The sequence below is a fragment of the Gordionus sp. m RMFG-2023 genome, chromosome 3 (genome assembly GCF_954871325.1).
Source record: "Gordionus sp. m RMFG-2023 chromosome 3, tfGorSpeb1-WG-v2, whole genome shotgun sequence".
Lineage (NCBI taxonomy): Eukaryota > Metazoa > Nematomorpha > Gordioida > Chordodea > Parachordodidae > Gordionus > Gordionus sp. m RMFG-2023.
Genome location: NC_088777.1, coordinates 54,105,458 through 54,132,128, shown reverse-complemented (window position 1 = coordinate 54,132,128; position 26,671 = coordinate 54,105,458). Strand labels below are relative to the sequence as shown.

At 27.9% G+C, this 26,671-nt stretch overlaps 2 protein-coding genes across 2 annotated transcripts; one reads left to right on the top strand and one right to left on the bottom strand.

Annotated features, from left to right (window-relative positions):
* Positions 1 to 144: 144 nt before the first annotated feature.
* On the bottom strand, positions 145 to 16,380 carry LOC135925784 (DNA ligase 1-like). Its single transcript, XM_065461257.1, has 20 exons — positions 16,357 to 16,380; positions 16,262 to 16,315; positions 15,790 to 15,841; positions 15,697 to 15,748; positions 15,604 to 15,655; positions 15,472 to 15,558; positions 15,374 to 15,430; positions 15,116 to 15,288; positions 12,793 to 12,962; positions 12,489 to 12,648; positions 11,982 to 12,042; positions 10,692 to 10,777; positions 9,362 to 9,498; positions 9,027 to 9,266; positions 2,989 to 3,223; positions 2,747 to 2,823; positions 2,286 to 2,438; positions 1,295 to 1,504; positions 786 to 878; positions 145 to 393 (listed from the first exon to the last, which is right to left on the bottom strand). Exons 1-20 carry the CDS (start codon positions 16,374 to 16,376, stop codon positions 310 to 312), a joined length of 2,253 nt encoding a protein of 750 aa, XP_065317329.1. The 5' UTR covers positions 16,377 to 16,380; the 3' UTR covers positions 145 to 309.
* Positions 16,381 to 22,208: 5,828 nt separating this feature from the next.
* LOC135926480 (pre-mRNA-splicing factor SPF27-like) lies at positions 22,209 to 25,465 on the top strand. The gene is made up of 7 exons (XM_065462371.1): positions 22,209 to 22,359; positions 22,399 to 22,491; positions 22,530 to 22,600; positions 22,649 to 22,750; positions 22,795 to 22,905; positions 24,441 to 24,521; positions 25,340 to 25,465. Exons 1-7 carry the CDS (start codon positions 22,270 to 22,272, stop codon positions 25,434 to 25,436), a joined length of 645 nt encoding a protein of 214 aa, XP_065318443.1. The 5' UTR covers positions 22,209 to 22,269; the 3' UTR covers positions 25,437 to 25,465.
* The last annotated feature ends 1,206 nt before the right edge of the window (positions 25,466 to 26,671 follow it).

The following is a 26,671-nucleotide window of genomic DNA, read 5'->3' as shown; positions in this document are numbered from 1 at the left end:
TAGTACTGGCCACGACTACATGGCAAACCAGCTAGATTAAAATATAAAAAGATTCTATCAGACTAAATTTATTCAAACTTCTTTATCATTATGCTATAAATAATTATAATTAAATAAATTTATATAACAATTAGTTTCCACGTTTAAAAATATAAGATATATATGATGGAATGAAAATATTATTATCCATGATTTAATTTTGCAAAATATAGAAGGTAGTTTTACAAACATACAAAAAAACCTTAAAAAAATCAATTATATTTAAACATCACTATACATCTATACAATGAAACACTATAATTCATAAGATTAATTTTCCTCAATATCTAATTCATTTTCATCTTGGTTATTTTTATCTTTTATTTGTTCTTGTTGATTGTAAAAATGAGCGATCTAAAATAATAGATAAAGTTTATCATCATAAATTAGATATAAATCATTTATCTAAGAGTATGCCTTATAATGGTTCAAACAAATCTAAAGGGGGGGGGGGGGGGTGAATGAGATGGGGGAGAGGGGTAGAGTTTAAATAGTAAAAAAAAATTGAAATGTGATAAAATATATAATTATTACATATAGTTTAAAGCTAACATGTGAAAGACCAGATTTTTTAAAATGCATATTTTAATTTATATCATCCATGAAAAAAAAACCTTAAAATTAGGCCTCTGCAAGTTATTTGGTATTTTTTTTAATAAAGAAAATAAATACCATAAATTAGTATGAATCAAGAAACTAAACAGTTGAGTAGATTAAAACAGTATTTAAAAAATGGAAACACAAACTTGGGTAGCTGTAGTGGCATCTTCGGCATTTTTATCTTCACGGAGTTTAATGTAACGAGGGAACCTTAAGGATATGCCCTTATCTGGGTCCACCTAAGCAAATGTTAAAGGAAATTATCTTTAATACAAACACATCAATCATTGTCCCTAAAATTAGTGTTGTTAATCCGATGGGATTTGAGCCAATTTTTATAAAAAAAAAGGCTAACTCAATATTTCTTTTGTCAGAAAAAATTATGCAAGCCTAAAGATTTTTCTCCATAGATGGCAGACGAAATTTCGCGGCTTAGGAAATATTTAAATATATTGTTATCCATTTTAAAAATCGGCTCTAATCTAGCCATTTAACAACACTACTACAAAGATTCTAACCATTTAAAACTTTCAAAATGGAAACCAAGATATGCATTGTATAGATGGAATAAAAATAAAGAAAATCTATTTTTCTCTAATTTTAATAGTGCGTCTTTCTTTTTTCTATAGCACACAAAAATGGAATAAATACGAACCAAGCCTATGGCAGCCTTATGTATGGGAGATATGGAAAGATCGGCCGCCTTAACTTCGCAAACCAATTTGGGTTCGAACCAGATATCTGGGCTGCTACCTTGTTGTTCATTAAACCCAGTGCAATAATATGGTTTGGGGGCTTTTATCACGTGTTCCTGTAGTTTGGAATGTAATTTCTCTAAATCGGCATCTTTGAAACCTGTTCCCAACTTTGAAGAATTAAATATAAAAAAATATATTTAGAGATCTGCATAATGATACGGGCTAAATTTTTTATTTATTCTAGAAAATAAGATTTTGCCTATATAATATTTATCAGACCTGCAGGCCCGGCCCTAAGCCCAGCCCAAGTACACGGGCCAGACCGTATTTTAATTTATATAAATATACCCTGCCCAGGCCGGACCTGAAAATTTTTTTTAAAAAAAATAAAAACCAAATATTTGAAATCGCCATTATTAGCTATAAAAATCAAAAATAATAATATATTTTTTAAAAAATTCGGGCCGGACCTGAAAATTTTTTTTCTGAAAAACACATGCCGGGCTGAAAAAAATTTTTGAAAAAAAATATTTGGGCTGGGCTGTGCAAATGGCACCTTTGCAGGTCTTGGATATTTATCTTGGTATTTATTTTTGCAATAAAAACATTTTTTTTATTTAGTGCTGATCACCAATAAATAACAATAAAGTATATTTTGTGAAAAAAAAATCATTCCAATAGTTATTATAATAGTAATTATTGTTATTAATCGGTAATAATGCTGTAATCAATATTTGATCCAGAATAATATTAGGCAAGCCTTAAGATTTTGCTTGTAGAAGGAACAGAAGTTCGGACATCTATCACTAGCAACGAAATCTCGTGGCTTGAGCAATATTTTCCTGGCTAAAATATTGAGTTAGCCGTTTTCTAATTGGTTAAGAAAATGAGAAAGCTTTTAAATCCATTTTGGTAGATAAAGAGATATAAATTAGGAAATATATATACTTTGCAAATGGTTTGGTATTGTTCGTTAACATCGTCGTAACAGGCCAATAAAAGCCCGCCATAATGGCCCGTTCTTTTGCCTTGCCCTTGATAAGCTCCTATTATCACCAAATCAAAGGTATCCCCGGTTGAATCCAGGTAATCCTTTTTAAGCTTTAATATAGAAATTCAAAAAATAAATTATTTTCTGTATGAGAGATAGAAGGCTCATTTTTAAAAAATTCATTTTTCGTCATTGTATTATATTAATTTATTTTAGTCTTACCTAAAGTTAGAGCCAATATGAGGGAGTATAAATTAGATAAAAGAGATAGTATGAATATCATAAAGTGGAGAGAGATATTGAAGGAGCCTACCACCAGAAAAGGTGAAAGCTAAAGAGAAAAAAAGAAAGTCTTAAACAAAAAGTGAATATCATTCCATATAATGCAATAGATTTAGATCTCAATGATGAATCTAACTTTAAGCCATTTATTAGAACGCTTGTCGATTTCGTAAGTCGAATCCAAACTTTTGACCATCAGTCCCTCACAATTTCCTGAAATATTATAAATTTTTTTATCAATAAAACTAATTGTTATGACTAAATAAAAATGGTTAATAGAAATCTGAAATTACACATTAAAATAATATCTACTTGAATTATAGGGAAAAGAAACAAATTTATGATTGAAAATTTTAAACTTTTTTTTTCTTAACAAACCTTTGATAGCGGCATCCAAAAAATCCGAAACTTTATCCAATTCGCGCGTTTCCTGATTGGCTGGGAGGTCAAGAGAACGCGCGAAATCGAAAAAATGGCCGGAAGCTCGGAATGTTTCCTTCAAAAGTCCTCGTCTCTCATGTAAAGGTAGATCGGTGAGACGGTTCCCGTTTAGGTATAAAAGGTCGAAAGCGAAAGCCCGAACCTCGACCTTTACGTCGAAACTGGATGCGTCCTTTAAAATTTTTGCGAAATATATTATTATTTTTTGTAAAGTCAGTGTATGATATAAATAAAATATATATTATATATCATTTTATCACAACAAGCATATAATCATTTAAGAGAAACCTCTTGTAAAAATATTAATACTAATACTTGTACTTATTATGCGCTTTGCAATGACAGTCTAACTAGTTGAATAACAAAAATTTATATATTTTTAAACTAGAAAATAGATATTATTCCTCTTTATCTAAAATTGGGCTATTTATTTTAAGAATTTGTAAAATTAATTTGTAGGTGTTGAAGATGATTTTCTTTCAGATTTTATTAGCGACCTTATTTATTTATGGTGAATTCCATATCAAAACCAAGGTTTCGACCCGACCCAATCAGAATTTTTTTTAAATTTTCTAAATTGGTAGTATGTAGTTTAGCTAAGTAAATGAGATATTTTACTTCCTTAAACCACTTACTCGCTGGAGTTTAAAGAGAGGAAAAATGGTACATTTTTGACAAAATGCACTTCATTCATTTTCAAATATCTCAAAATAAAGTCAGAGTTAATTTTTATTATATAGCTTAATAATTACATCTTTAATATGATTGATATATAAATAAATGTGATAAAAACCCGATTAATACCCAAAACCGGAAGTACAAGACTGGAAATTACCATAGAAAAAAAGGTATTTTTCGGAACAAAATCCTAGACCGGGTTGAAGGTGGGCCTGGAAGTTATGACTTTAAATGGCTAAAATTGATCCAATTTAACATAAATATCATTATATTTAAATTTAAATTTAATGGATAATAACGTTATAATTTTTATTTTAAAAATTACGTCTAAATGAAAGGCGTTTACTTTATTATTTTAAAAATGGAATAAAAGTATAAAAATATAATTTTGTGTTTCAGAAATTTGTTTTGCCGTCAAAAACTTGTTTTCAAGGTGATTTTTCATACTTAAATATTCATCATCTCACAAATGTAGAATTTATCTTTCTTATTATTTCCTGAATAGTTATAAATCCATTGTTGCCAAAATATTATTTGCGTATATGGGTATTAGTAATTTAGCAGAGATGAGGTCCTTTGTTTATCCAAAAATATTGAAAGATCTTAATTATGAAGAGATTATTGAAGTGGGTAAGAAAGTTTTTAAGCCTATTTCATCATTATTTAGCTCGAGAATTAAATTTATTCGGATAGAAAGAGGGGGTTGGTGAATCAGTTGTGGAGTTTGCAGCTCGACTTAAAAAATTGGCTCAAGAATGTAAATTTGAATCTGACCTAGATGGGAGATTGAGGGATCAGATGGTGGCTGGAATCAAAATGGGTGCATTGGAGAAAGATATTAGTACTAGATTTCCAGATGGAATAAATGACTTGGGAGAAAGGGTGAGTTTTCAACAGGTTTTAAATATGGCTTTGGCAATGGAAAGGGCTGAGGATGAAGTGACAAATATGATGGTAAAAAAAGTCAATAAACCTAAGGAGCAGATGGAGAATAATCAAGAAAATTTTTCTAATCAAAAGTACTCATATAATAATAATAACAAAGAAAAAGGTAATTTTAGTTATTACAATAACAATAATAATAATTTTAAGTTTAGAGATAACAATAAATTTAACAATAATGATATGTATAAGTTTAATAAATGCTCAAAATGTGGAAAACTCATCCCCCTTTTCAATGTTTTGCATCAAGGATGAAATGTTATAATTGCCAAAAGGTAGGGCATTATGCTAAATATTGTAAGGGACAGAAGTTACATGCTATGCATATAGATGACAATGATTCATCAGATTCAATTAATAATATTTCCCAAATTGGTAGAAATAGTGCAAAGATATTTGTTTGGATAAATGGAGTACCTATAGAATTTGACTATGATACGGGGGCACAGGTATCGGTGATTGGGAAACAATATTGGGATGAAATTGGCCGACCCAAACTTGGACCAACCAAACCTTTATCAGTATATGGTAACCAACCGCTAGATGTACTTGGTGAAACTATGGTGAGGGTTCGTCTTGAAAAGATAAGCAGATCACTACCGATTGTGGTGACCCGTTCAAATGACATTCCATTATTTGGACTACCATGGATACTGGCATTTAATATGTTTATTCCACGACAAGTGACTATACGTAGTATCACAAATAAAGAGGTCATGACAACCGATAAACAAATTGCTGGCATGACAACAGAATTTTTCAGTGTTTTTAATGACAAGCCTGGACGGGTGAATGATATAGAAGTTAGCATACATTTGAGTGAGGCAGCAAGGCCGAAATCATGGCCAGCTCGTAGAGTACCTTTTCCATTACGAAAACCAATTGAAATGGAACTCGATAGATTGGTTAAATCAGGAATATTGAAGGCGATTGATCCAACACAAAAACGGTTGACATGGGCCACTCCAACAGTAAACGTACGAAAAACAAATGGAGAACTCAGGATTTGTGCGAATTTTAAGGTGACATTAAACCCATATGTTTTGTGCGATTATCATATTATACCAACGGTGGATGGATGATCTTTTAACCAAATTAAAAGATGGATTGAAATTTACGGTAATAGATTTGAAAGATGCATATTTACAATTACCAATAAAAGAAAGTTCAAAAGAATACTTAACCATATCGACCCACATTGGTTATTTCCAATATCAATGTATGCCTTTCGGTCTTTCTAGTGCGCCGACCATATTTCAAAGATACATGGATAATTTATTACAAGACTGCCAAATGACCGGAGTATATCTTGACGATATTATCATAACGGGGAAAAATGATGTAGAATATTTGAATAACGTAAAAAAAGTACTAATGAAACTAAAACAGGTGGGTATGAAGGCAAAATGGGCCAAAATACGTTTTTTAAATGAATCAGTTTCTTTTCTGGGTTTCGTAATAGACAAATATGGAATACATCCAGCGAAAGAAAAATAGATGCTATTCGAAGGATACCAACTCCTAATAATATACACCAATTACGATCTTTTTTAGGACTTGTGAATTATCACGAGAGATTTTTGCCACATCTACATGGAATTGCCGCTCCTCTGCATAAATTAACAAGCATTATATCTTGCTGGGGTTGGTCGGACAAGGAACAAGAGGTATTATTAATTGAATCTGATGAATCATTGTCATCTATATGCATAGCATGTAACTTCTGTCCCTTACAATATTTAGCATAATGCCCTACCTTTTGGCAATTATAACATTTTACCCTTGATGCAAAACATTGAAAAGGGGGATGAGTTCTTCCACATTTTGAGCATTTATTAAACTTATACATATCATTATTGTTAAATTTATTGTTATCTCTAAACTTAAAATTATTATTATTGTAATAACTAAAATTACCTTTTTCTTTGTTATTATTATTATATGGGTACTTTTGATTAGAAAAATTTTCTTGATTATTCTCCATCTGCTCCTTAGGTTTATTGACTTTTTTTACCATCATATTTGTCACTTCATCCTCAGCCCTTTCCATTGCCAAAGCCATATTTAAAACCTGTTGAAAACTCACCCTTTCTCCCAAGTCATTTATTCCATCTGGAAATCTAGTGCGAATATCTTTCTCCAATGCACCCATTTTGATTCCAGCCACCATCTGATCCCTCAATCTCCCATCTAGGTCAGATTCAAATTTACATTCTTGAGCCAATTTTTTAAGTCGAGCTGCAAACTCCGCAACTGATTCACCAACCCCTCTTTCTATCCGAATAAATTTAATTCTCGAGCTAAATAATGTTGAAATAGGCTTAAAAACTTTCTTACCCACTTCAATAATCTCTTCATAATTAAGATCTTTCAATATTTTTGGATAAACAAAGGACCTCATCTCTGCTAAATTACTAATACCCATATACGCAAATAATATTTTTTTTTGGTTTCATTATTTACTAATATACCTCTTATCTCCAACATATCATCAATATATTCAATGTAATCAGCAAAATTGTTTTGCTTGTCAAAGTTATCAAATTTGATCATAATGTTATCATTTTTTTCTTCTTTATTCATAATTACTTTATTTTTGTCTTCTTTGTTCATAATAAGATCATCGACAACGTCGCCAATATACTAATTAGTCTTAAATAAGCATACACAAATATGGATGGCTTTATTAACTAAAAATCACCTGATATATATATATATATATGATTGATTTGTATGTATGACATTTATAACATTGATAATATATAATATAAATCTCATTTATAACATATCCCCACGCATATGATCTTACAATTCCTCAATCAGCCGATTTGTAGGTTTCCTGGCTCTTTGTGATTTCCGCGTTTCTAGTTTTCCGTTATCTTCCACATTTTCTAAAATCTCAACTATATCCGACTCTTTATTTTTTATATTTTCCTCTTCTCTCTCTGACTCCATATTTTCTTTCCCTGGCCCAGACTTCTCCATTTCTTTAGCTACCTCCCTTTTTCAAAATTGATCTGCATGCTTTCGTACCATTCTATCCTTGCTTTCTACCAAATAAAAATATCTACCAGTTCTGGATTTTATAACTCCTTCTCTCCAACCTGAATTTATTTCATTATGCACCCATACCGGTTGTGCAATCTCAAATTCTCTCATATGACTATGTTCATCATGCGCTACTTTTTGTCGTATATTCGATCGTTCCATTTCATAACTAACATTAGGACGTAACCAATTCAATCCCGTTTTTAAATTTCGCCCCAATAATAACTTAGCCGGTGAACGTCCAGTTGATTGATGCTCACCCATTCTATATGCTAGCAAAACTTCTCCCATGGCTTCCTCGGGCTCCCTGATGTCTTTCCTAGTTGCAAAATATCGACTCTTGAGGGTTCGTATCGTTCTTTCAGCTAAACCGTTCGTTTTTGGATGGTACGGTGTTGTATGTATCAATTTAATATTTTTCTCGAAACAAAATTTTCGAAATTCTCCAGAAATAAATTGAGGTCCATTATCTGATACGATTTGTCTAGGTGTTCCAAACCGTGCGAACCATATCCTTAAAACCATGATCATTGTCGTGGACGTGGTCTCTCTCATTAACTCAACCTCAACCCATTTAGTATGTGCATCAACTCCAACTAACCATGAATACGAATCAATAGGCCCCACGAAATCCAAATGAATTTGTTCCCATGGTATATTAGATATGTTCCACGAATATAAAGGAACCTCCATAATATTAGACCGATTACTTTGACAAGGCATACATTGACGAACATATTGTTCAATATCTTTATCGCAATTCGGCCACCAGCAATACATTCTAAAAATTGATTTCATAGCATTTATTCCTGGATGCCCTCTGTGTATAATCGTTAATATTGATTTCCTCAAAATGGTTGGAATTACCAACTGTTGCAATGCTCCAGCTGCTCACCGTCGTATAGTAACGCCCTCCAAAACTGTCGCAGGGACTTTTACCAGGTGCGGTTGCAAATAAATGTCATTCCTCCTTTATCCATAAATCATTTTTATGAATGTAGAGGTTTTTTTTATATAGGCTAACTTGTGCCATTAGAAAAATTATAAATTTTGGCTATACTGCCAGATCTTTTTTTTAAAGATACGATCAATTTTGTTTGAAATAAATAAAATACACATGCGTTGTTAAACATATCTTAATAATTAAGTGATATATAAGGAAGTAAAATTTCATTTTTCTTCTGTTAGAGATTATACTACCAATACGCTAATTTTTTTTAAAAAATACTGAGGGGGTCGGGTTTAAAATAGACTTTTTATTGGTTGATTCCATATATATTTTAAAGAAATTTTAAATTTTACTTAACTTTTCTCTTTCTGGTACTTAAAATTTGGAAGGGCAAAATGCGGCAATTTTGCGAGTCCCATGCTACCACCTCCGCATCCATAATAAAATCCTTCACGTTCTGCGCGTCGTAAATTTCGTCGTGAACCTCATCGGTGGGTGAATCGCGTAAAAATTTTTGGATCAAATCGGGATATTTCTGCGTAGTATCCTCTTGATTTCGGCTGTAAATTCTGAAAGTCCCGTCAGAACAGAGATGGATCTTTTGTTTCAACAATTAAGCAAAAAGGGTGTCATTTAAAGTATAAAATTTGTGAAATTCCCATCAGATCCATTTTAATTAGAATAAATGCAAACCTGAGCTCTCTCTCCGTCGTATTTATATTCGAAGGTCAAGGGTTCGTTTGATTTGTCGGAAGATTTATCGAATTTTTTGAACAATTCGCTGAGGTCACCTTTTGAGGGTTGGGCCAACATGGGCTTGACAGGAACACCTTTTTTTAAAATATCACAAAATATGTCTTCTCAGATCATATGGTCGCTAGAATATTAGAGGAATATATGAATGGGAAAATTATTTTACGAAGATTAGGTAAGTTTTTCCGTAAAAAATTTTAATTGGGTTATTCTTAAAATTTTTAATATTCTTAGTGAATATACAGGCCCCATTCCCTTCCAAAATTGGATTAAAAAATGTTTATCAAGAATTTCTGTAAATTTGACTACTTAGCTAATATTGACCAAAGCTTGGCCACCTTATGCAAATTTTAATATTCGAACTTATAAATAAATCGATACAATATTATGAGAGAGAAAATATGAATTCTTCTCTTTTCTTCTCAGATAAGATATATGATTAGGCACGAGATATGTACTAATTTAAAATTAAGAATTAGAAGAAATAAAAAAAACAATATAGAAATATTCGTTATTTTTTCATTAAATTTGGTATCCATTTTAATGTTTGCGAAGCGTTTAGGCCATGTGGTTAGAGAACTATATTAAGAATTTTACTTTTGTGAACAAAGTAGTTTGAACAAATATCTTGTTTTTAAGAAGGGTAGTGTAGGGGGACCTTTAAAAATATGATCTTAACCCCCTAATGGTGCATTTAGGTATGTTTGATATCCCTATATAAGTAACAGCGTATTCGATTTTGGAGTATTGATGTACGGTGTCAAAATGAGACAATAGTAGAAAACGGCCTAAGTTATTAAAATTTGTTGTTTCGAAGCGGCGCGTGTGGGCCCAGAAGCCAGAGACCTTGATGCTTCTACTCATCTTTAAATCCGGGTGGAATAGAGTTTTTTTCTAAAGCCATAAAAAGTATTTTTGTGCTAACAGTATATATATATGATAGATTATATATACAAGGACATGGTTAAGATAAGCTGTTACTTATTGCCTTTAATTAAAATTTGAGCATTGTTAGGAAATATGTGTTGACTGACGTCGTACATCATTACCCATTGATTTATTTCTTATAGATATAATATAGAGCAATATCGGGTTTTAATCGCGATTACTATAAATGCACCATAATATAAAATTTTTGATTAAAGGTTGTTGGAGTTAGATGATCTAGCTATGAGATTATTTAATTTAAAAGATGGATGGACCAACACTATTATACATAAATCATTCCTTTCCAGCATATAAAATGAAAATAATATTATTTATGTATTACCTGGATGCATTTTACAAGTATCGGCTAAATTCGAAATTCCATTTTGCAGGATTAAAGGAATAAGGATATCGTAAGATGGGCATTCACTAATTTTTCAACAAAAAAATACATTACTTCACCCTTCATTCATGGTTAGCGAGAATTCGCGGTCTAGAAAATACATGAAGGGTTATAGTCTTCATTGACAGTTAGCGCCAATTCGCGGCAAAATATACAAAATGGAGGGTCATAGATAATATAATTTCTTATTTTATTTACGCTCATTTTTCTTCTTCTCTCCCTCGAAAGAAAGTATTGATTATATATAAAAAAAATTTATCTAATTATGCAAAAAAAAGAAAGAATTCTTTTAAAATTTTTCTCTAATATCATTTGGACTTATTCCTCCTCAGGGTTTTTTAATTGGCTAAAACTGTGATTTGTAAAAAAAAATAACGAATAAAATTTCGGGATTATCCGCCGAATAATAATATTCGAGGAAAATTGGCATAGCCTGTAAAATAAAAGATTGAATGGTCCTTGTTAAAAGTTTCGATATTAAAAAATAAGATTTTATTGAAAATGTTATCTTTTTTTATAATGGTTCATATATGTGTTTGAAAAACCATCTGCATTAATACAAAGTGATGCTTTAGGCGTATAAGATAACAAAATCAATTTATACAAAATAACCAATGAAAAATGTTATATTATCCGCTAATAACTAATTATTTTCGATAATTACGGTTAAATAAATAACGAGAATTTTATCCACAGCTTACTAAATATTTGCGATGATTAAGGCATCATGTTCAACAGTCTTAGAGGTCTGTGAATTACAACCCTAATTTATTACTTAAATAGTCATTTAACAAATATAGAACAATAAAGAAGTACCATCATTAAACGTATTATTAACAATAACCAATGAAATAAATAATGATACTATTATTCACCAGGCTTATTACTAAGTTTTTGCGATGATTAAGGCATCAAGTTCAACAGTCTTAGAGGTCTGTGAATTACAACCCTAATTTATTACTTACATAGTCATTTAACAAATATAGAAAAATAAAGATGTAACATCATTAAACGTATTATTAACAATAACCAATGAAATAAATATTGATAATATTATCCACCAGACATATTACCGAGTATTCAAGATGATTAAGGCACCTCAACAGTCCCATGGGCCTTCGAATCACTACCCATAGTTTAATAAATACAGAAAAATAAAGAAATAACATTTTTTTTAAAGGAAGAAAACAAATGAAGGTTAAAAAATTAATTTATTGGTAAAAAAAATACTTGAAGGAATTTTTCAATATAGCCGCATTTTGGTCCATCGCTTTCTTTTTAGCATTTTTCCCTTTTAAAAAAAAGTAAAAATATTATCATTTTTACCAAATTCTCAAAATTATGGAAAAATTTAAAATGTCTAACAAAATGAGTTTTATTATAAAATGGTAAATATATTCGAATAATCGGCTTATTTGACCCTACTAACCGGGTGGAGATAGTTGAGTCTTACTTATCATAAAATTGTAAATAAGCCATTTAACAACACTACAAGGAATCAATTGAATTGGGGGGGGGGGTTAAATATCACGACTCATAAGATAAAATTTGACGAATGGATGGAAGTTACTAGCCCAATAAATAAAATATTATGATTAATATTTGTCTATTATATTCTAGCGAAATTACAAGAGCCCTCTTAGGTCGACTAAAATGAGCTTAAAGAGGGTAAAGAACTATATACTCCCTTCTATCTAAATGGATAGAATGAAACTAAAAAAAAATGAATGTAGTAACTTGTGGCATTTGTAAACGCCATAGCCAATGCCGTCAGTATGCTCTGCTGGGCGAGTCCTATCCTCATCTTCCCGCAAACAAACCTAACTAGGTATCGGCTTTCACTTTTTTCGCAATCTAGAAACAAGTCCTTCAGTTTGTTCAATTTTTTGGTAGTACTCTTGCAATTTTAAACATGGAATAAAAAATGATTTTTATAATTGGGGTTATTGATTAAGATAAATTTAAAGAAAAGCAATTAAATTAAATACAAGGAAGCAAGTTATTAAGAAAAATATATAGTATATCATTTAATATGACTCACTGTGTTGCCGGATATCTCCGACATGTCTGAAAGGGTTTTAAAGACCTTGTTAATCGTGAGACGTTTCTTAGATTTGAACATTGTTCTTTGGGTAGTTTTGCTGTTTTGGGCGACTATTCCTATATCTCCCTTAGACTTGAGGTCCTGTTTAACGCTAGCAATGCTCCTACCTTTATATTTAAAAAATCATTTTCTTAGCATATATTAAGTTTTTTAGTAATAGTGTTCTTTTCAAACATATTGTGTCATTTTTTAATGCAGGAACTTAGAATAAGAACATTAAGTTATGTGTTTGAAAAGTGGTTATCTACTAAGGTTTAAGAAACAGAACTGGAACTCATATTAATAGAAACCGGTTCTAGAACTGTTTCTAGCAAAAGATAAAATATTGTATAAAATGTGTCATTTATTTTAAAGGATTAATTTTTATTGTTAAAAAGATTTTTTGCTTGAATGTAGTTTAGCTCTAAAACAGAACCTGTAACTAGAGCTCTGCAAGTGCAAGTTGGTTTGAAGACTTACCTCAAGTCGGGTTGGGGCCTATTTTTAAAAATTCGGGTCAAGCTCAGGCCTAATTTTTTCATATTATTGGAATTTGGATTGATCTTTCTAAGACTATTTTGGTTAGAGTGCATTGGTCTGGTCCAAACAAAAAACCGGACCACACTCTTCGCTCTTTATTAAGGCTTCCCCAATATTTTAAACTAATCAGAATATTCACTTATCCCTGGCTCCCAAAAATCAAAAAAAATCTCAAAACTTTATAATTCTAAAAGTATGTTTTATCTTTAAATTTGTAGAAAGGTTTTTATTCAAATGATATAGTCATGACCCTTAGTGGATCAGGCCTGGAATAGGTCTGCAGTAAAAAATATTTTTAAGCCCAGGCCCAGCCCATATTTAATATATATAAAAAATTCCATGCCCGGCCTAGGGCCATAATAAGTTTCAAAAAATTTTCGCAAGCCATATCCAAAAATTGAATTTATTGTTTTTAATAAAAATAAAAAAAAATTTCAGTGTATTTAAGTAATCATTTTGTTTGCAAAACTAAATGATAAAAATTTTAGGGCCAAGCCCATTATAGAAAAATTTTCAAAACCCAGATCCAGATCAGGCACACTAGAAAATATCATATTAGGCCCATACCCAGCCTCATGAAAGTCTTTGATATACATATATTTACAAATTATTTCTAATGATGATTTTCTCTTATCTAATTAGCCTTAGTACACAAGTATAAATTAATATTTATAGCACACTATACATATATTAGTATTAAATTTCCTGTATAAAAAATTGTGCACCTTTTTGTATAAAAGAAAAAACAAATTAAATATCAATTAGAATAATTAATATTTGTAGATAAACTATTGATATCTTAGTTAATTAATGAATTTTAAATTCAAAAAGCAATGGAAATAAACAATAGGCAAAAAAAAATACACAATGATGGGTAATTTTTTTTTATATAAGAAGCTACTAATATCCCCTATTGTTAAAAAAAAATTTTTAAAAAGACATTAAAAAATTTTTTTTATAAGTGGCACATTCCTTCACACATTTTGTATGGGTATTATGAAGATGTATTATGAGAGGGAAATTAGATTAAAAATAAATTTAAAAAAATGTAAATTAAATGTAAAATTTTTCAAAATATTGGCCAATCACTTATTTTTTCTCCAATATTGGTGCCAATCTGATACTAGTGATCTGCATTGGGCCTAATTTTTCAAGCCTGGCCCTGGTTGAAATTTTTTTAAAAAAAGTTTTGCCGGCCCAGCCTGAACTTGAATTTTTTTTTAAAAAAAATTAACCGACCCAGTCTGGCTCAAATTTATTTAAATATAGAAATTAATTATTATAATTACTCAAAATAAAAGACATGTTATATGTCGTTTATTTCAATAAATAAAATAAAATATTTATATTTTACATAAAAAATTCAATATAAAATTGATAAATTTAGATATATTTAAAATCCAAAGTCCGACCTGGCTCAATTTTTTTTTTAAATATTAGGCCCGGCCCAGTCCAAACCCAATTATTTAAAATAGAATAAGGCCCGAGACCCGTTGCAGATATCTATCTGATACCACAAAATATGGATTGATATTTAATGATGAATACAAATTTAAAATGAAACATATCAGGGAATTTTTTTAAATGTGTTTAATGTCTATTATAAACTTATTTAAAAAGGAATACATCAATTATACTATAACTAATAATGACAATAAAATTAAATATACATAGAAGTTTACATTTATAATAAAAAGATTTTAAACATTTAATATTAAATGCTTAATGAATATTTTAATACCAGTATTTTCAGCAATCATTTTGAGCACAACATTTTCACCCATTCCCAACTCTTTTCCTTGATAGGCTGGTGCAATGCAATTAGAACATAAATAAAGAATAGGAATGAGATCATTGGGGGTCAATATTATTGTTGATTGAAAGAAGTTACTCAATATATTGATAATCTTTAGTCTAAAAAATATTTGAAATAATATATTTTAAAACATAACATATGACAAATAAAGATAAGAATTAGAATATATATATAGATATATACCTTGAGGATTCTTCTTCTATGTATTCTAATGTTTTTGATAGGGCAGCATATGGAACACTTATTATAACTTATATATGATTCAAATAATAAAAGTGAACTTTTGATTTTGATCCCACACTGCATCAGAAACTGCATCATAATTTACCTTGGAAGGATCATATGTATCAATGTCTTTTATATACACACTTATTTGAATATATTATTAAAAAAATTATAAAAATATATTAGACTTTAGATTTAATGGTATATTTTTAATAGGATTAGCTTGAACAACATCAGTGTCTATTAAAATGTTTATAAATAAAATGAAAATTTAATATAACCTTTAGATTCAACTATTAAATAATTTTTTTTCACATTTTCTGCAACCTTTAACTAAAAAAATTGTGAATATATTATATTTTACCACTACAGACCTTTTTGATTTTATGAATTTTATTTAAGGATGTTTCATCTCTATTTAATTTCCTATTTTTAAACAAAAAAATTAAGATACATTTATATATAAATGAAATATTATTTTTTGATTGGCAATCTTATAACACATTTTCATATTTTAAACTTAACATGCTATATTAAAATGTTCTTTCTAAGTTGTTAATGTGCCCAAATTCATTTGGTTTTTATTAAGTTATTATTTATATTTATCTACAACATGAGAAAACAGAGAATATATAATTAGCTAAACATATAAGCCTCCCCATAAGGTTACATCTTACTTTCCATGAATATTTAAATAGCATCTGGTTAAGCTAGCGCCTAACTTTGCCAGCATAAAAAACGTAATGATGTCTCAATATTTACTTTAAATTTTAATACCCAGTCTGATGAGTTTATGAGAGAATTAAGCATTTCTATGTTATAAATAGCAAATAAATTTAATATTACTTGTTTTCTAAAGAATTTTCATTGTCAAAATCAGATTTCTTAGAAAAAAAATGCCTATATTTTTTATTACTATAAAACTTTATAAATTAGGTTACGTTATTTTATTTTGGGGCATAGTAAAATATCTTTGTAAAATATTGTAGTGAGAATAATTTAAACATATGATACGCAAACGCGCGAACTTACATATCATATGGGATATGCAACGAGGAAAATTGTAATTTAAATTAATAAAATAGTAGGCTTAGCAGTTAATTATAATAATAAATTACAATAATTGACAAGAAAAGGAAACTAAGCTGAACGCAATTATAAGCATGTCTTATAGATAAATTGAGATATAATGAATAATCCTAATTTTAAACAAACTGTCCTTTCAACAAATTTAAATATATAAACCTATATTGTAAAATATTATAAAATTTAATAAACAATTATTATCTTAAATATTTATTTCATTATCTTTGAATACTTTATGCTTTACTTGGACGACGATAAAAATTCTGAATAAAAATGAAATTACGGGAAAAATAGAATGTCTTTCAATGACATATAGATTTGTTTTTTTAAGTGTTTGATATTACAAATAATTTTGTCATATATTTGCTTTATATAAACATTATAAGATAAATTAAGAGAGTCATCACAAAATATAATTAAGACAGTGGCGTCATAGGGGGGGGGGGGCGCTGGGGCTCGAGCCCCTGAAAAATTGACGACCCCTGAAGCGAAAAATCTTTTTTAATGGCTCCTTAATTTCACCTTGATAAACAATTTTATATTGCTCCCTGAACGATTTCTTTTATATTTCTATTAAGTAATATATAGATTAAATTTTATTATTTAAAAATTAATAAGACTGTCTACATATTTTTTAAATGAATATTATTTTAATAGATTATATTAATACATATAATTTAACTTATATTTTCACTATGTCAGCTTGCAATCAAATTTTGTGTTAAAAATAGAATATCAATATCACTCACTAAATATTAATTTAGCATTAATAGTTGAAGTTTAATTGACTATTATTATTTAAATTGTTATATAACCCTAATTAAATAAATATAATCATTTATTAATTGAAAATTAAAAAATTTAATATTGTAATTAGCCGAGTTCAAAATGACTAATCAACTGTATATTTATTTTTAAATTTTATTATCATACCTATTAAAAATGGTTTTAAGATCCAAATAAGTATAAGAGATTTCTTTATAAAAAGTAAGTAGACATATAGTTTATAATCCTCTACTATATACATTTGTTTATTAATAATTAGATAAAATGCCACTTTTATAGCGATATTTGACAGTTATATAATATATTACAGTTAATATTTTAAATAATTTTACTAATAAATTTGATAATAAATATATTAACAATGCCATCTATTTAGTTATAATAATTTAAAAATTAAACACTTTATTCTTCATCCTGCAGATGTAATAAATTTGATATCTTTTCTTCCCTTTTTTACGTGTTTTTAGGAAAGCTATTCTTTTCTTTTTCGAAAAACAGTTTTGAGCATTGGTTTTGAGTTAAATTTTAAATTTTAATACAATAATATTTTTGATATTATTGCAACCTACTATTATTTTAAGATATAATATACCAAGGTGGTGTTACGATATGTAAAATCTTAATTGTTTCATATGGTCCTTATTTTATTGTTAGAAAATGTTTTATTTCTAATATAACATTGCTAGTAAATAACTCCAGGCTTCGATATTTTTGCATAATTATTTCTTCCAAAGATTTTTAGTGTTTTTATTTTATTAATTTATTTAACATAATAAATTCTGATATTAGTTTACATCGTGAGTGTCATGGCTATTAATGCAAATTAACAAGCATCTATTATTTGTGTTGCTATGTAATTTAAGTTTATTACTACTGCTGCTGAGAGCATATGATTGCATATTTTATATAAACAATAATGGTCAACTGTGTAGTCTTTTATATACCATTTAAAATGTAAGATAATCTTTTAAAAATTTAATATCTCACAATAATTTTCTAGATTAATTATATAGCTTCCATCATGTCATCAAAAAGGAAGCTCTAGCCACTTAATTTATGATTTGGATTGGTCGTTTATAGTCTCTTTCTCAAGAATTGTTGATTTAGTTTAGGCCTATAAATTTTTTCTTATTAGTCCATTATATAAAACATTGTCTAAAATGGTAACAAATTATATTAGTTTGATAACCTTTTGTTAATTTAAGTTGCTAAGAATTAAATTATTGTATTATGTGGTTTTTAAAAACCATTGTCAAATGAGGCATATGTATGAATTAAAAATTTTTTATCACTTGTAATTCTTTAACTGCAAAATTTTTTTATATCAGCAATCAAAAACATTTTATACTGTAATAAATAGATTTTGTTTTTAAAAATATTATATTTAGAAATGTCTTGTATAGTTTTAATTATTTATATGTCAGTTTATTTTGTATGCATGAAATACAAAATATGATATTCAGAATAACTGTCCAGAGTTAACAATTTTAAAAAAAGCAATATATATCAATATAAAACCCGACCGAAGGCCGGGCAAAAGCGGGCTGAAGGCCAGGAAATTAGAGGGTATGGGGGCGAAGCCCCTCATAAATTTTTTTTAGTTGAGCCCGCCTAAGATTATAAATGATAGCGACGCCCCTGATTCTAACATTATGTTTAAAAACTAACTTTAAATCGCTTTTTATAATTTAACCTTTGTATATTCTAACATTGAATTTTAAAACTAACTCCGTTTTTTAAATAAAAACCATCGGTTTATGTAATCTTTTTGTATATTACATTGTTTTTTTAAGACTCACTAAAAAAAGAATGGCTTTTTATAATCTAACCGATTTTTTGTATATTCCAACTAGAGGTCTACTGGGCGGGCGGGCGGCTAAATTTTTTTTAAAAACAGGCAGGCGGGCGGGCGGGCGGGCGGGTGGGTTAAGTAATTTAGAAATTTAAACAATTTTAAAAAAATTGAAAAATTTTATTTTAATTAATAAAAAACTGTTCTTACGAACTTAAAAAATAAAAAGCCTTTTTCTGGTATAACTTTTTATAAAATAAATCAACTTTTTTCTTCAATTAAAAAAAACTTTTTCTACAAATAAAAACAAACTTTTTTCTATAAACAAATTAAAATCTCCTTTTATGGTAATGAAATAAAACTTTTTTCTTAAAATATATAATTTTAGATATTGAAAATTAAAATTTCCTTTTTTGGGAATAATGAAATTACTCCATTGTGTTATTTTATTTTAGTAATGATTGTTTATCTTTATATTGCCCTTTTTATTTTCATTTATATTTTCTTATATATATATAAATATTATTTTTTATAACATAATTTTAACAAAATAATATTTTTTAATTTAATTTTAAAATATGAATAAAGAATTGATTGCTAAGAAAATAAAAAATAATTTGTATAAGATAAAAAACAATGAAGATAATAATAATAAACTTAAATAGTCTATGTGGAAACAATTTAAAATTATTTTTGATGAAAATGACAAAAAGCTAGATTGGATTCGCTGCAATGATTGCGAGTCCATCTTTAAATATAATAGCAAAAGTGGCACCTCCTTCTTCCTTCGGCATCAATGTTCATCTGCAAATTATGAAGATTTGATAGATAATAAAAAAATAACTGGATATTTTGAAAAAGACAATTCTCAATTAAACAAAACGATAAAATCTGGTCTAATAGCGAATTTTGTAGAATATTGCGCTAGAGACATTAGGTATTTTAATTTAATAAATTATTCTTTTATCTTTTTTAGGCCATTTCAAGCAGTTTAAGGACCTGGATTTATAAATATTTTACAAAGATTTGCCGACTTAGGGGCAACATATGGTAAATTGGATGTTAATAAGATAATTCCTTGTGCTACAACAGTTAGCCACAACGTATCCAAACGCTACTTCTAAAAGAAAATTTAGCATTGCCGGAAGGTTTTTAGAACAAAGAAAAACGTGTTTGAATCCCGAAAATGGGGATTCATTATTATTTTTGCATTATAATTACTTATAATATTTATTTTATATTTATATTTTATAAATATTTTATTTGATAAAATAAATTATCCATAATTTATATTGCATATTTTTTAAGCTTAATATAGTAATTTCCTAAATTATAAAACTTATAGAGATGTAATGTTGAGACTATTTTCATTAGATGCTTAAAATAGCGGACTTGGGTAAAAAAATTTTTATAAATAATGGGCGGGCGGGTAAAAAATTTCTGACTAATGGGTGGGCGGGCAAGAAATTTTAGACTAATGGGCGGGCGGGTAAAAATTTTTAGATTAATGGGCGGGCGGGTATATTTTTTTTGAAAACTATGGGCGGGCTGGGCGGGGGGGTTAAAATTTTTTTAAACATTGAGTGGGCGGGCATATTATCCTAAAACCCGCCCAATGCAGACCTCTAATTCCAACATTGTTTTTTTTTTAAATAAAAACTATCGGTTTATGTAATCAAATCTAATATATTGTAACAAACATGAATTAGTTTTATTAATATATATATTTTATAAATATAAGTAAAATAAATAATATAATCATTACATTAACGACAATTTATACAAAACCATATATATTTTCATGGTTTTTTTAGAATATTTGTGCAACGGAAATGGTACCAATTTAAGTTCATACCGCACATTATTGATAAATCATTTTTCAAAATTATATCACATTTTTGACGAAGCCATGGTTCCGCTAAAATAAGATTGTGTAAATTATTTCCATGCATCGATCAGTAGATATTAGATAGTGTTAACCATCACCGAATATTATATTAATATATATATATAATAGAATCTTATAATCATATCTAATTGACGAATATAATAATTAAATATATAAATTTTTTAAAAAAATCTTACGGTCTTGCCCGGCCCAGTTATAACAATCTTACGCCATGCCTGGTTATTTTGAAAAATTTTAGGCCCGGCCTGTATATATTTAAAAGATTTTTTATGCCAAGATAAGGTATATTTAAAAAAATTAAAATGCTACAGGGCTTAGGGTCAGGCCTGTAGGTCTCTGATATTTATTTCAAAAGCATTAAATATTAATTGTTTAACGGACATGACTGTTAATTAGTTAATTTTGAACTCGGGTAATTACAATATTAAATTTGTTAATTTCCAATATGATTATATTTATTTAATTAGGGTTATATATTAATTTATATACTAAAAGTCAAGAACTTCAACTATTAATACTAAATTAATATTTAATGAGTGTTATCGATATTCTATTTTAACACAGAATTTGATTGTAAGCTCACATGGTAAAAATATAATTTATATGTATTCATCTAATATAATAATTAAAATAGTATTCATTTAATAAAAATTATTAATTTTTAAATAATAAAATTTTATCTATATATCACTTAATAGAATTATAAAAGAAATAGTTCAAGGGCCAATCATAAAAATATATTTTTAGTAAGAGGATATAAAGGAGCCATTAAAAAAAATTTTGATTCAGGGTGCTATTCAGATTTTTTAGGGGGCTCGAGCCCTGCGCGCCTCACTCTTGCCAATGAAGACCGATAATTTTGTTGATATAATTTTAATAAACATTTTTGAGTCCCATGAGATTGTAAAGGCTTCTGATGTCCCTGATTTGCAGATAAATAAAATAAAAAATAAAACATAATCTTTTGGTTAATTTGATGAATATTATTAAAAGGATTTCTATAAAACCAATAAGGTTCATTTTGGAAATTTCTAAATGTAAATATATTTATTAAATTGCAATGTATTATAATAAATAGTAAACATTCATAATTTGGTTTAACAGATGAATAATAATTTATAATTTAAAAATGATAATAAAATTATAATAATTTATAAAAGGTCAAATAATTGCAATTTATAATGTCATTTAATAAATAAAAGAATTCGCCATTGGCAGAATGTCAATCGTCGCCTTTTCCCTAAAACTCTAATATATTCTGATTTTTAGCACAAAAAATTTATGTCAAGGGACTGGAACACAAATGAGGTTATTGTAGATGCCCTACCTTATATTGATCAAGGATTTGATGATTTGAGAATCAGAGAAATAGTAATATAAGAAAGATAAATGTTATCTCTTCTTTTATAGGCTTTGAGCTTAGTTGAAGAGGAAACTAAGAGATATAAACCAACCAAAAACTATCTTGAACATCTTCCCCAATTAAATTTAAATGACTTTGAGGTAAAATTATTTGCAAAGTTTAATAAATTTTTATTAAGACTGATATAATGAAAAATGAATTTGCAAGAATTGCTAATCATAACCCAATGGAAATGATGAATATGAGGAGGTAATCCTTTCTTCTCTTCTAGGTATCTTTTAACACTTATTATATTAGATATGAATTACCAACACCACCTCCAGGAAAACTAACAGATATTACAGCTTGGAATGAAGCAGTTGAAAATTCAATGGCTCAATTAGAGCACCAGGCCACTAGGTTAGCAATAATATCTTTATAAAACTTAAAATATTATATTTCAGGATCTCTAACTTAGAATTGATGGGGGAATATGGATCAATAGCTTGGAAAAATTATAATAAGATACTAAACATTATGGTGGAAGAATTAAAGAAACAACTCATTAAAATTAAGTACTTTAAATATAATAGACATTACATTTCTAATTCTATGCAAAATTTATGTGCCACTTACATTGATTTATTTATAAAGCTGAAACAAGCCTGATTAGTCAGTTAGTTAATGCAAACTCCCTAACAAATGACCAAATAACTATTATAACACATTTTAATTTTTTTTACCTGCTAAAAAATGATCAATCATTTAAATCAATAAAGAGGCTGCTAATTATGTTGTTGAAAGGTAAATATTGTTGAAAGTTAATTAAATACTTAATTTCTTTCTGAAATAAAATTAAAAAATAATAACCCTTATATGTAGGGTGAATGTTAATAGGTGTGGAAGTAAAACAAAAATTCTGCAAAGAGTATATCTTAAATAGTGACTAGGCCTATTCAAAAATGAATAGATTATTACATTCATTTTGAATAATTTTGAAGAATAATATACAAATATTGTTTGTTTTGTTCAAATATGAATATATGAAATGAATAAAGAATTATTCTATTTAAATGATTCATATATTTGATTAGTTATTAGAATAATTCAATAATTTGATCAAATATTCAATTAATCAGAATAATTAAATAAGATGTTTTTAATAAAATTTAATTATATGTCATTTCTATTGATAATCTATCAATCAAATAGGTGATATGATTATTGGGGTATGCATAAATTGCTTGTGACTTTCTTAGTAAGAACTAATTTACTGTCATAATCTTATGTCTTATAAAAAACAATAAGAAAAACTCTTTGCAATAAAAATTGGTGGCATTAGAGATTAAATTAATATGCATTTTAATTTTGTTAATAATTTGAATCGCATTTTATTTATTAGAATATTTTTTCTGTTTAAAATTAGATATGCAATAAGAAAAACTAATATATTCATATTAATTATTTTATAATATTTAAAAAAAAGAATTATTTGAATAATTCAAATTCAATACAAATAATAAATTTTATTATTTAAATGAAAAATGCACTATTTGGCTTGTATTCATTTTTGAAGAGGCCTAATAGTGGCTAATAATTTATACATGTAATGTCCAATAATACAAATAAATCAGTTGAGTATGAAGCTATGTTTGACATTATATTTTTCACCACTCATTCACTGTTTTCTTTTTGAAAATTCAAAATCAAATTTTTGTGTTACTCATTGGTAAAATACCATCTATTAATTACTGTTAGTCTTTTAAAATTAAATTTAAATAATCAAGCATTGCAATTTTAAGCACATTTTTTTTAGAATTTAGAATGAGGAGAAATAATCGAAGCCAATTCTTTTCTTAAAATTTTTAAGGACTTAAATCATAACCCATATTGACGTTTTAAAAGCACAAATAAGTTCTAAAAATGGTTTATCGTTTGGACACTTTTAACCAGAATTACCTTTTTAAAAATATTTACACCTGGAATCTTTATTCTTATTCCAAGTTCTGAAGTCTGATTTTTTTTTTGAATAGGAAAAGAATTATCAAATTAAAATAATTCAATCAATTTTTTTTTAAAAATAAAATGTATGCATGGCGTGACGTTTAAGGAAAAAGACACAAGAAGTGAATTGGCAAAGAAAAAATGACCAGATTAATGTGGGTAGGCAATTGCAAGAATTGGAATCAAGGTGATAACATTTTTTTACTGTTATTAATCAAATTTTTTTAGACTAATATCATTATTTGACAGTTATTACTAGGGCTGTGCCGATATTAAATATTGGATTGGATCGGCACCGATATTTAGCTTTTTCCAAAAATATATCTTATTGTATAAAAATTGTATAATTTTTTTTTATTTTTAAAAAAAATTTATTAATAAATTGATGATAGGAACTAAAATACTTATTTGTTGAATGTAATGTTTAAAAAATTTTTTTTAATTTTACACCTTTTTTTTACATTATCTGCAACAATTAAAGGATTTTAAAATGTCTAACGAATCACATTCAGCTAGTGGGCTCGACTTTGCCAATTTTAAAAATGGTTAACTCAAGATTATATTTTGCCCACATATGGCATAAAAGGTTTTTATTTCTATTGGCGATATTTCGAGTCTTAGGTAATAATATTTTGGCTACGACTAAATGGGGCTGTAACAACACTACACATTCACCCATGAACAATGAAAATATTAAAAATGGGATTATTAACTTTTGGAGAATAAAAATACACTTAATCATTCTGAAAGTTTCTTGGTTTTTTTTATAATAAAAAATATCGATATTTTTATGACATTGGTTCAAAAACAGATGGTAAATAAAACTCAATAGAAATATCGGAATCGGATCGGTTTTTAGTGATATCGGAAAATATCAGATGGGATCGGTTTTAAGTAATATTGGAATAACGGAATCGGATCGGTGAAAAATTTGTGGATCGGCACAGCTCTAGTTATTACATAATTTCTGAATACATTGTTTTACTTTATTTTTAAAAAAAATAGTTGGGTTGGCTTGGTTAGCAAAAATTACGAAATTGAAAGGGCAATAGTTGAACTGGAAAAAGAAATAAAACAAGTACAAGACAAGTCAACAAATTAAAGAACTCTTTACAATATAAATAACCTTTTTCACTCGTAGTTATATATAATTGTGATATTTAGAATGTATATATTATTGAAAATAAATTATTGATCTCAGGCAATAAACCCAATTCAATGAAAAGCTTATAGGCAGAATAAAGAATTTTTGAAATATTAAAAAACTATATTTTTATTAATAAATAGAACTAATATTATGAAATTTCTGCTGAGCACCCTATTCCTAAACAATTAGGATTTGTTATAGATTAGCAAGCCTTGTCTAAATTATGTAATCTTACAAAATTAGTGAAGAATTAAAATTTTATTTGGGGCTTTTATGGGCTTGAGATTTGCGCAAAGTATTTTTGATCGAAAAATATGTTGAACCACATTTATAACATTAGTAAAATTATTGATTTATTTTTTCCTAACCCAGAAATATTTTAATTATTTGATTAAAATAATTTTAAGTTTGATATTTAAAATTTTTTGAAATTCTGTCAGATAAGTTGATATGAAAAGGGGTAGTGTTTGCAACGGTCCGGTTCAGTCCGTTCTTTTTTTCTAAAATGGGACCGGACCGATGGACCGTTAAGTCAAATGAGACCGGACCGTGGGACCGTCGGTCCGGTTTCACCTAAAAAAATTTTTTATAAAGCTACAAAAGTTTTATTTTGTATTTAAATTTATTAAAAATGAATAGTTAAACTACCCTATTAATATTTCAATTATATCATCAATTCATTTTTATTATATTATACACAAATGCCTAATCAAAGAAGAATATAAAAAGTAAACTATGAATATTGAATTTAATGAAACGGAAGAATATAAAAAGTAAACAATGAATTAGATATTATAAAGTGTTAGGCATTAAATAATCATATTTTATATGTTCATGTACATACACATTAACTATAAAGCAATTTATAGTAAACTTTTATATTCTTAAATTGGTCTTCGGTCGGACCGGACCGTGTTGTTGGACGGGACCGTCCCATAGGACCGAAAAGTCTAATAAGACCGGACCGGACCGTTGCAAACACTAAAAAGGGGAATGGTTTATATCTCAGTTGTAACTTGTGGCTGCTTAAATTTTTTTATTTATATTTATAAAAGTAAGGATAAATTAATTTTGTCTGTCCTTTCTAATGCAGTAATTTGTTTTGATTTTATTGCTAAACCTGAGCCCACTATTTATTTAAGTTAATATAACCTATTAAATAAAAATATAAGTTAAAAAATCAAATCTAA